Below are 11,900 nucleotides of genomic sequence, written 5' to 3'. Positions count from 1 at the left end.
TAAAGCCATACAAGCAAGATTCTTCTCATCTCCTGGCCAAGGATTAGGGCAGTTAGAAGAATTGGAGCCAAGTCAGAAGCAAGTCCCAAACCTGAATTGAGGTGTGAGCTAGTGCCCTCAGGAGCGTGAGCTGGGGAGAAGAAGGGGAAAATTCACCAGTGGCTGGATGGGATGCCCAGGTGAACTATCAGGAGAAAAACAGAAGGACAAAGGAATATGGATAAGATAAGGGATCACAAGGCAAAGGAAAATAAAACAAACCCAAAAGAGGACCAGAAGATAGTAGGAGTGTGGCAGAGTCTCTTGGAGGAGTGGGAGGACTCCCAGGGAGGAGGGTCCTGGAGCTTGGCTCTGAGCAGCCACTTGCCTGCTGTGTCTTCTTCAGGAAGAAACTAGTCTCATAGATCTACTTCTGTATGCTCTTCTGTAATTTATAAGACCCAAAGTGAATGGGGAACAATGATGAAGAAGATGGCCTTAAGTTCTCCTCCTTTGACCTAACTTGAGACAAGTTTCTACCAGATTAAAAGCCTCCCACTTCTCTTTTCTTTGAGCACTTCTGATCCATTAAGGTGGAAATCTCTTGCCAGCTTTACAACTCAGAATTGTCTTTCATCAGGACCTAGGACATCCCTTGGGATGGAATCATCAAGAAAGATAGACCCCCATAGGTGGGAGAGTGGGCAGTGGCTGGGAACCTAGCCTTGTAGCCTTCGTTAAGCAGGAATTAGCCAACACATTAACACATTCGTGGCCCAATCAAGTTGACCAATCTGCTCTCTAACATTTGCTAAACGTGTGCTGCTCTTCCCAGAGCTCAAAAACTCTCCTACTTTTTGATTAGATGTCTCTGAGAGCTGTTAAAATTATAGCAGAAAAGAGAACAACCAGGATGCAGTAGTGTAGTAATAAAAACAAGAAGAAGAGGAAGTGGTGGGAAGTCAAGGTGTCCTGCGTTAGAGGCAAACACATTCTAGGATGCAGATAAGGAACGTGATCAAGGTAATGACATTCTTCCATCAAGAAAATAATTTAAAGGGACACCAGAAAAAGGACATGTTACATCTTCAGAAAGGTCACTTTCAAAGCATGGTTGCCTGAAAAAAACATCATTAGCTATTTCCTGGGAACAATGTTAGAAATCCACATGCCCAGACCCCATTCCACACCTGCTGACTTAGGAACTCTGGGGCCAGGGTCCACCATCTGTAATTTAACAAGTCCTTCCGCTCATCATGATGGAGCTAAAGCTGAGAAACCTGTTCCTGAAGCAAAATGACAGGGGGGTTGAGGGGTTGTGATAATAAAACTGTATAGTTTGGCCAATATGGGAAGAAATAAAGAGTAGTCTTATTTCTCGGCCAAAATGTCATTACCAAGATACAAAGGAAGGAGAAGCGCAAGAATCATTAAAGAGCCCTTCACAAGGCTTGGGCTTGAAATGTTCCCCCAAAAGCTCATGTGTTGGAAAGCAAGGTCCTTAATGAAAGAAGATTTAGAGGTGGGTTGTGGCTGGAGGAGATGTATCACTGCGGGCATGGCCTGGAGGATTGTATTTGTTCTTGGCTGCGTCTCTCTTTTTCTCTCTCTCTCTCTCTTTCTCTCTCCTTCTGGCCACCTTGAGCTGAATATAGTTTCTCTGCCATGCCCTGCTGCCATATTTGTGCCTTGGAGCAGGTTAACCATGGACCAAATCTCTGATACCATGAGTCAAGTAAACCTTTGCCCTTCTAAGTTGTTCTTTTCAGGCATTTTAGCTAAGTATTATAACTTTGTAATGGCAACATCTACCTCCAAACATGGGCGCCAGGCAACTGGTAGGCTGGCTGGGCCTCAAGAGAATTCAGTTGCATTTCAGACCTCAGTAGCATGGTTCGAACTAAAATGTAGACAACTGTGGTTCTGACATGGAAAAAGACTCATTGTTATCTATTTAAAGCTCAAACCTATGTAATTAGAGGAGGGGAAGAGTAACTTAAATGTCACACAGCAGACTCGGTTTCTGAAAGGTTTAAAAAAAAAAGTTTGCCATTCAACTGTGAACAATGAGGTTAAAAAAAAAAGAAAAGAAAGAACGGAACCTGTGATGTTCTGAAACTCCATGACAGCAAAACTGACAGCTTTACTTCATAAAACCATCTTGGGAAATTGTAAGTTTGTTTTGACATCCTATCGTGATCTCCTTTAAGTTTCCCCCTTTCCCATACCTATACCTTGACAAGCTCTCAAATGGAGGAGCTTTCAAATGGAGGTACCTAAATTGAAAAGGAAAAAAAAAAATGTCTGGAGCACTTACAATCTCTAATCATTCTTCAAAGAACATGGCATTTTAGCATTCTTGAAGTGTTTTAAATGTTTCCAAAGAGCTTTGCTTTGGAAGTGATTGGGGCTTGGTGCATGGAAATGATGATTAATTTAAAAATCTTAAGAGCTCTTCTGGTGTGTTGGAATTTTTAAGCGCACCATTTAAGGCACTTGATTTCTACATTTTAAGATTTAAAACTATTTAACCTTTCTTAGTTTACTAGAGCTCAAGTGTACCACAGTGGATTTTCTTGACTTCAGCTGCTGTAGTAGTGGGATATGAGAGCAATTAATTAGAGTTTAAAAAAAGTCAAGAACTCAACAATTGGTGAATAAAATTCACAGGAAGAGAGCATGAGCCCACCTCAATCTCCAAGGAGCACTGCTAGAAGTATACTGTAGTGGTTGTGACTAAATTCTATTAATTTCCTTCCTATGTAGGAAAACATAGGATAATTTCTTAGGAGGAATTTGTCAACAATGTAATTACGTTAAATCATCAGCATAATGAACCCAGATTTTGCAGAATCTCTTCCCCACCTGCCCTGGACATAGGTGCAGGAGTCCAGGGCAGCCCATCTCTAAACTAAGTGGGCCCTCCATTTACCATACCATCTCTGCCGTGGCCACCACTGAACTGCCACCCCAGGCTCATGAATGATCCACCAGTGTATCCTGATACCCAGGGCATGTCATTAAAGTATCCTCTCAATTTCTTACCCTAGTGAGAGCCAGAGAATCTGCTTTTCTGAGGAAAAGCAAATTGTCATGCTTCCATGATAGTGTTCCAAGTCAATGGTTCTTCTAGATCTCTTATTATTACTCAGTTCCTAAAGACTGAGTATGCTGACTTGAAGGACTCAACTCAAAATATCACGATTGCTGAGGCTGGTAATCCAGCCACCAGGAAGGCTGAGGCAGGAGAATCACAAGTTAGAGGCTAGCCTGGGCAACTTGGAGAGATTCTGTCTTAAAATAAAGAAATTTAAAAGCTGGGGTGTCGCTCAGTGGTAAAGCACTTGTCTAGCATATGTGAGGTCCTAGATTCAATCTCCAGTTCCACACGCACATAAAAATAGGTATATTCACTTGAAAGGGGAAAAATAATCACATAGAACAATAGCAACCAAAAAAGATACATGTTTGTAACCTGGAAACTGTAACCCTCTCTGAGACTCACTTGTTTTATTTTTAAAGCAGAAATGCAAACATTAAAGGACAATAATAAAAACGAATAACAATTTGTGTTTACGGGGATTTTATGATTTACTAAGCATTATACAAGTTGCCTTATGTATATGGGTGCTCTTATTCCTACCAACCTTGTAATACAGGCACTAGAAAACAGTTACTGTAGGTTAAGTAACTTTTCCTGTGTCATAGAAACAGCATGCTAATTCAAATAACTGAGTATATTAATATTATAGTTGCCTTACAGGATGGTTGTAAGAAATAAATCATGGCACTGAGTTAAAACCAATAGCTAACTTTTGTTAAGTAGTTGTCAAGCATAATTGCAATAATTTTTATAATAGATCTAATTAATCTTTGCTGAAAAAACTTAAGTAAATGAAAATCAAGTAAACATAAATTTAAAAAGATTTGATGTGGGTTCTAGTAATAGTCTCTGATAACCTACATTTTTTTAGATAAGAAAACTGAAGATGAGAGAGTTTAATAATTTAACTTAAGCACATACATAGCTAGCAAGAGGCAATGACCTATTTTAAGTTATACTTTTTAATTTCCCATTTCCCAGAATGTAATGTAATCTGTAATATTGTGATGAGTTAACAGAGAGCATGGTGACCATACGGGTTGGGTAGAATCCAGAAAGTTCCAGAAGACCTAGACCCATTCCATGATAGCTACCTGTCTTGGACAGCTTCCCGGCGCTCCTGGTGCTGGATGTGCTGTCACCCCGGGTCAGCACCGTGATGCCCCCAAAACTCGCGGTCTTGGTCATGGCGGGCTTCAGGTTGCGGTTGGAGCTGTCAGAGTCCGTGCTGCTCCAGGCCCTCTGGTGGTCAGACCACCTGAGTTCATTCTCAGAGCTGCTCTGTCGACTCCCAGAAGTTCTCCCAGAGCCATCCCTGTTGCCCCTGGAGCAAGACCGCCAGAAAGATGCAAAGGAACAGAGTTACCCAGCAGGAGCGAGGTGCGTGGGCACAGGCCAGGGCTTCTCTTGGAAGAGTCATTGACATAAGCCCCCTTTCATCGACCCCTTAAAAAAATCCAGTCCCCATCCAACCCCGGCCCCAAACGGGGCTACAAATGTTCTTGATGATGTACAGACAGATAACGCATCACAGATAACATGGGAACACACATTACAAACAGGAAAATCAAACCTAGAAATGTCACGTGATCCTTCTGCAAGGGAAGGAGGGATGACTCAAAAAGCATGGCATAAAACACGATTGTTAATTCCTCTTGCAGATAGTGCAGGGGATAAGTTCTCCTGGTTCAAATCAACCATTAATTAATGTTCAGATGGAATCATCATTCTAAATGATTCTAAAAGTAATTCACATGAAAGAAGAATTCTCCTTTTTCTCTTCAGCATTAAATAATTGGTCTGGAAAACTGGACACAGGACAAAGGAAGCTATGTATTCATTCGTTCGTCTAGCGTTATCCTGTCTGTTTGGATTCGCCAAGGCTTTGAAGGCACAGAAATGATGGGAATTACTAACCCATGGTAAGAACTTTTGCCCTGTGAGTTGGACCTGCCTGTTCTGAGGAAAAAGCCCTTTAATCTTTAAGGCATAGAAAAGCTAACAAAGACAGTAGTGTCAACTGTAGGTGCCATACACTGCATGAAACTTTCCAACTGGACCAATAGAAGTACTGAAAACCTCTATCAGGGAAAGAACATATTTGCTGAAAATTCAAGCAGAAAGAAAGGGTACTGGAAGTGATCCAGTAGCCAGACGTGAATTTTGAAGACTCCAGAGAATCTTTAAGGAGCATGCAAAATGGTCTCTGTTTTATGAGGAAATTGGATGAGATTTGCATTTTCATGGGTTCCAATCTGCTTAAGGAGTAACTTCTTTACTATTTCCAAAGATTTTTTCTGCAGATGGAAATAATGCCTCATTATAATACCCTAAGATACTTATGGATTATAAATAAATGAAGTGGACATAAATCATGGGCAATAAAAAGAACCCCTGATGTCATATCAGTATACGCAGTGTGACATATTCAAGTCTTGAATCAAATCTCACAAATGGGATAAGGAGCTTTGTTTAAAAATCCTTTAAACGAAATGTGCTATTGAGATTCCAGAAGTGTGTATATCACACTGAAATGCTCACCAACTAAATTGCACAGAAGGTGCGCACAAATTTGAGGGTATTTTCATCTTTACTTACTAAAATTTATGCTAGGAAAACTTAAGGTAAATAGATCAAACTGATAATAAAAGTGAAATTGTGAATTTGTGACAGGATCCTCATAACAAAGACAGGGAAGTAGAACAGAAAATTTGCAAAAAAAAAAAAAAAAGAAGAAGAAGAAAAAAACCAACTTCCAGGAGAAGACTGGATGAAAAGACTGTCCTAACTTTCTTCATCAGTGTCTTCTTACATCCTCTGTACTCAGCACCTCAGGGATGTCTGGCTTTTTAAACAAAGACTACCTGATAAAAGACCAGTAGGCAGTTCCCTCGGCCAGGTGATTTTCGTTCCTAAAACTCCTTCAAAATTTAGGAAATCTATAGCATAGATGGTAGAGTGTAGAGAAACTGCCTTCTCAATGACTTGGTGTCCCATTCCTGGTTACTTTTCTTTCAATGACCAAATTCAACTTCATTCTCGTCCTGTATTATCCTGGTTATGCTGACCCATCGTCTATAATATCTACCTAAGTCATTATTAAGCAATTAGGAATCTCCCAGGAATTATGAGATCTTTCCTCATTTATAGATAACTTGGAATATGTATTACAAAAAAAAGCAACTGTCTTGAAGATGTGAGGTGGACCTCAACCTCAGAATGTAGGATGCGTCGAAAGGAAACTCTCCATGTGGGGACAATCCCTTGTTCCCACCACTAATCCTGCTTCTATTGTGCTTTCACTTGGGACCTCTGCAGCTCTAGGGAAGAAACTCAGAGTTCTAACCACAAATGTGCCTGAGACTTTCTTTGCAAAAAAGGTGACCACCACTATCCCTGGGTACAACATCCTGCACTGTTCAACCTGGTAGAGCTACTTGTTCAACCTGGTAGAGCTACTTGTAAAGATGCGGGGAGCTCCTGGCTCAAACGATCATTCAAAGCCAATATCTGTGCATTATTTTTTCTTAAAAAAGAGTGAATTTAAATTCACTTTTGGAATTTAATTTGCCTTTGGGAGTTAGCATTAATGAGATTCAAAATGACATCTAATTCCACTTTCTAGTTTTTAGCTTTTACACATTGAAACTTGTTTTCACATTCTCTATTGATTATTCACCCCAACAATGTCAGGATGAGATCCAGAACTGAATTCCATATCTGTTTTGGGTATGGAACCATAGACTTCATAGAAAAACATGCACACATGTTTTTTTCCCCTCTTAAGTTCAGTCCTGATCCCCTCTAACTGGATTCCAGAAAAACAAGAGTGGGATACCAGTGACTGGAGGTAGCCCTTTCATAGGTAACTAGAATTTGATCCCATGATCAAATTCTATAGTCGTGATTAAATTCAATAGTCGTAAGACACATATTCTAAGTTCTGATACTGTGTTAATTACAAACAGATAACATCTATTTCCCTTCATTTCTGAACATTGTATTTTTTGTCTAAGTTAAAATTATGTACACCTTGAATTTCCTTTGCATATACGGCTTTTTGGTAAATTGTCTTTCTGTGAGTTTGTGGCTAAGTTGAATTTCTGTGCTCGGTCACTTCTATGGGTGATGGAATCCATATTTTAGACAGCTGAGCTGAGTACATGGTAGCTTTGCAAAGAGGCAGTTTTGGGGTTATGTAAAATTAATGGACCTCTGAGGGGCAAACACCCATGTGACATCTCTATCAGCCTGTGACAATTAGACTGTAGCTTGTGACCACAGAGGTAATGGTAAATTTTATTCCTTTTGGGGGGGAGTTAAGAGAGAGAAATGCAAGGTTATTTTCTTAAATATTCAAGTTGTGGAAAAAATCTCTAATGATACATGAAGAAAGTATTAAACTGTATCTTTCAACTTAGAAAACTAAAGTCCAAAAGCAAAATCCTATTTCTTGTTTCTTCAAAAGTATGAAGGGAGAAATAACTCTTATTTTACTAATGATGAGATACCAAATTCAGATTTTCTACAAAACTCTAATTTCTCAGCACCCAATTTATCTACTCTTTTGTGTTTTCTTTCTGAATTGCAAGTGTTCTTGGTTTTGCCTTCCCTATAATAAATGAATTGCAATACTCATAAATGTATTAGTATATTTAATATATATCACATACCAAGAATATAGCACAGAGTTTCTTTTGTACTGTAATAGATGTTAGATAGATATTTAATGGGCTGATAAGAAAATGGGTATGGTCCCTTTGCTTTCATCTTTCAACCTAATATAGAAATTTAAAACTTTTTTTTCATTCTTATCCCACACATATCTTGACTTAAGTAGTTCATTATAATTGGAAGGAACATCATAGCCTCATTTAAGAAACAAAATATGAGATTAAAAATACTGCTTGAAATATTATGATGGAAAGTAGTGACCTGAAAATTACCTGCCCAAATAGTTACTGATTTATGTTCCAGTATTGGGAATATTTTTACAATTACAACCTGTCAGAGAAATTTTAATTCAGTATAGTTCATTAAAGTGTACTTGGGAATATTAAATTGGCATATTGCCAAAGTTAGCCCTTGAAGCACAGAAATACCAGCAGAAGAACCCTGAAGACTCAGCTATGAAGTGAAAGCTTTCTCGTCCTGGATCTCACCCTATCCAATATGGGGTTTCGCACTAGCTGGGTAACAAACTTTACAGAGAGATACCCTATAATGGGTCACATTAGCTGGGTAACAAACTCTACAGAAATATATCCTTTATGGGTCACATTCGTTGGGCAACAAACTCTACAAAGAGAGAACTGAACATATTTTGTTTAATGAACAGAAATATTTTACACTAATACACTTATAATATTCAACATAATTCTGCCACATCATCTGAAAACACAGTTGAAGAAAGGAAACCATACCAACCGAAAGAGCTGCCTTTTCTTATAGGTCTCACTGCATATGTTACTGTCTTCCAAGAGCCTACTGGAAATGAAACACACGATGTTTATGATATAAAGCCTAAGGGTACTAAATGCCTTCTGTTAAACGGAGCTGTACTCTACTCTAGCACACCTTTCTCATCAATTTATTCCCCATAGCTGTGTTTTACTTGTGTGACGTTAAATGTTGTCATAGCAAGTTAAGGACATCACGACTGGATTGAGATTCCTAGCCGGGGATTAAGGCACGGATACTAGATAATGAGAGAGAAAAGAAAAACTGAAAGGGAGAAATTGGAAAAAGAGGAGAATAAAATAAATTGATACACATGACACGGATTTAATCAAATAGTTGTGGGTTTGTTTGCCTTAAGGAAATCTTATAGTTTTAATTTTTTGAGCAGAGTAAAATATGAACATTCTGGAGACACATATCCAAAAAATGTTTTTTTTTAAAATAGGGAAGTCATTCAATTTATTTTTTCCTTTTTATATGCAATGCTTATTTGGGATCAATTATTATAATGTTGAATATAATCCAATTTGAGTATGTGGGACACTTAAGTGTAAATAAATAGAATTAGGGAGTGAGGTAGGAAAAATGGGTAGAAGATGAGAGAATAAGGTCTGCAATAAATTGAACTGCAAATGCTTACTTAATTTTTTGGTATGGATATAGACTTTGGAGTGCTTTAGAATCACCACTGATATACGAATGCTCATGGGTTCTTAGTTTTACTATCCCCTGTGAACAGGAGGTACTTGTCTAAATATGCATGCTCTGTGCAGTGTTAAAATCCTTCAATCAAACTTGTTTTGCAAATTCTCTTTATCTTATGAAAGAGATTGCTCGCGTGAGGATTTAACTTGAACATTTCCAAGTGTTAATATAAATGGTGACCTTTAATTAATTTTTTAAAGTTGCTGAGGTTGGCTTCAAATCTGTGATCCTCCTGTCTCAGCCTCCCAAATACTGGGATTACAAGTATGGGCCACCATGCCCAGTGATATTTTATTTTAAAAAAATATCAGCCATCTCTAATACCTAGCTGAAATATCTCTCAGAAATGGCATTAGATAAAATTCCATTTTAATTAATTTTATAGGGACATCCGTTAAGCTGACATTTGAAGTAACATTAACCACCACTTTTTGGACAAGTATCACATTTCTAAATCCAGTTGTCTGTGTTGACACATCTTAAATGTGATTAGTACAGTTAATGTGGATCCTTTAATTTATCCTGCATATTCGAAACAGAATCAATTGAACATTTAAATATCTATGTCAATTTGGATACTCTAGAAAGGTAAATATGGTAGATGGCTTCTCTGATCTCCAAATACTTCAAATTTTATCCTCTACTTTTCATCTACCTCATTTCACAGACTCCTAAGCCAGGTACGTTGCTAAATTCAGACCAGTTTAGATAAGATTTTCAAGTTAGCCCTTTATTAAGATAAATAGATAGTTAAGAATGAGAAAATTAACATTATTCCAGTTATTATCTGCATAACTCTACATAATTGTGGAGTGCAAGAAGTAACTAACAATACCAAATATATGAGTACTTTTAGCAGCCTACTTATAAGCCAAAAAAACAGAAAGTACTGTATGGTCTCAACGGTTTTTCTTTAGAATACCTGAGGAAGGTAATAGGAATTCTGTCTTTGGAAGGACCAGAAAAGGAGACCAAATAACCAAAATATTAAAGAGAGCCTCTGCTTAGAAGTAATTGAGAGAACTTTTTCCCCAAGTTAAATAGTTTTTAGACATATTAAATGACATATATGTGTAAAAAATAGGTGTGTACGCATAGATATATGTATTTACTTATACATATATTCAAGCACACATTTATATATGAGATATATGTATATATATATATGTATATGGTAATATACAGGACACACATGGCAGACTGTTCCTCTAAGGACATGAAAAAGCAAATTTCACTTTACCTGTTTTCCACAAAAAGGCTTTCCTGGGAGCATACTGACTGAAAAGAAAGAAAAAAGGCATTGTATCAGATGTTCTGGATAAGCCGAGGGGGTTCCCAAATTCTTGCCTGATTTTAAAACTACTTTTCCCCTCCTAGGGGAAAAAAGATAAAGAAAAATATGTACAAAAGATGGAAATTCAAAAAGGGAAAAAGAATCCGTTAGAATCAGAAGAGTAAACAATTCTCATGCAGCTTAGAGGAATTTCCATCAGGACATGTCCAGGTTGGATACAGAGTAAGCCCTGTTCAGCATCATGTCAGGAGAGAAACACGGGTGCAACTGCTGGAGAAACTTATGGCAGTCATTGGGGTTGGAGCGATGGTTTGCTCTGGAGTCATGAAGGTACAGCCACAGAGAGAAAAAAAAAAATCTTAAAAAAGCCAATGGAACGGGTTCAGATGAAGGCAGAGCATGCACACTTGGACAGATGCACCGAAGGATGGGGCACGAGCGAAGCCACAATCCTGCCTGTTGTAGCCATCAACTCTCATGACAGAAAGAGATGGACTCTGTGTCTCTCGACATTGAAGAAGGGCTATCACATTTTAATCGTAAGAGGGGAGGGCAGAGGACACCTTTTGATGAAATGAAGATGATTAGGACAATAGCCTCTCAAGCTTTATCTTCTGTTTCTTAGTTTTCCAAAAGGAAACTAATGGCTTTACCTTGTTTGCTTTTGTTCACTTCTATTTTGTATTTAATACGAAATGTAAGGAAGTTAAAAATCTCATTCTTGTTACATGCTGGGGGAAGGGAACCAATTAAGCATTAAGAAAAAGAAAAAGGGGAGTGTAGACGAGATATGAGTCTGTGGTAGTCGATAGGTGATTGTGTTTTGGAAGTTAACACAAAAATCATTTCCAAAGCATTAAATTTCTAAATGTAAATATATGCACGTCATATTGCATATCCGTAATTTTCTAAATGGTACCTGACCTGTTAAAAGGATAAATAGAGACTTCACGGGACCATTTTTGAGATAAAATAGAAATAAATAAATATTCATGACTGTTCAATAATTCTTGAACTAAATAATGATGTCAATGTAAACACTGTTCAGAAAGCCAAGCAGGATATTGGTTTCTCTTTTTATTTTTCTACAGAAATAATTTTCTTCCACTCAGCAAAAGGGCAAGATTTAGACCTGGTGTCTTCCTCAGTGGTGTGAGCATTTCAGTGACAATATCTCTGGAATCATTTATTCCTTCCTTCCTTCCTTTTTTTCATTCATTCTTTCTCTTTCTTCCTTTCTTTGTGGGGGATTGAGCCCTGTAGATTCTACCTCTGGATTTAACTCCAGCCATTTTTTATTTTTAATTAATTAATTTATTTATTTGTTTTGGTGGTACTGGGGTTCCTGGAAGCCCTTCT

The 11,900-nt window shown here is 37.9% G+C and overlaps 1 protein-coding gene across 21 annotated transcripts in view; it reads right to left on the bottom strand.

Moving 5' to 3' along the window:
* ARPP21 (cAMP regulated phosphoprotein 21) overlaps positions 1 to 11,900 on the bottom strand; it is a gene marked incomplete at its 5' end in the record, with an annotated part of 116,003 nt that overhangs the window by 71,280 nt on the left and 32,823 nt on the right. For 8 of the 21 annotated variants that reach the window (XM_080714979.1, XM_080714990.1, XM_080714996.1 and 5 more), the window contains 3 exons: positions 4,177 to 4,406; positions 8,510 to 8,569; positions 10,488 to 10,525. In XM_080714979.1, coding sequence (XP_080571105.1) covers positions 4,177 to 4,406; positions 8,510 to 8,569; positions 10,488 to 10,525 — 328 coding nt within the window. The remainder of the gene's footprint in view (positions 1 to 4,176; positions 4,407 to 8,509; positions 8,570 to 10,487; positions 10,526 to 11,900) is intronic. The other 13 variants (XM_080714997.1, XM_080714983.1, XM_080714988.1 and 10 more) reach the window with 5 other exon arrangements.

Source organism: Muscardinus avellanarius (assembly GCF_963383645.1).
Source record: "Muscardinus avellanarius genome assembly, chromosome: 18".
Taxonomy (NCBI): Eukaryota; Metazoa; Chordata; class Mammalia; order Rodentia; family Gliridae; genus Muscardinus; species Muscardinus avellanarius.
This window is presented reverse-complemented; position numbering and strand designations above follow the sequence as displayed.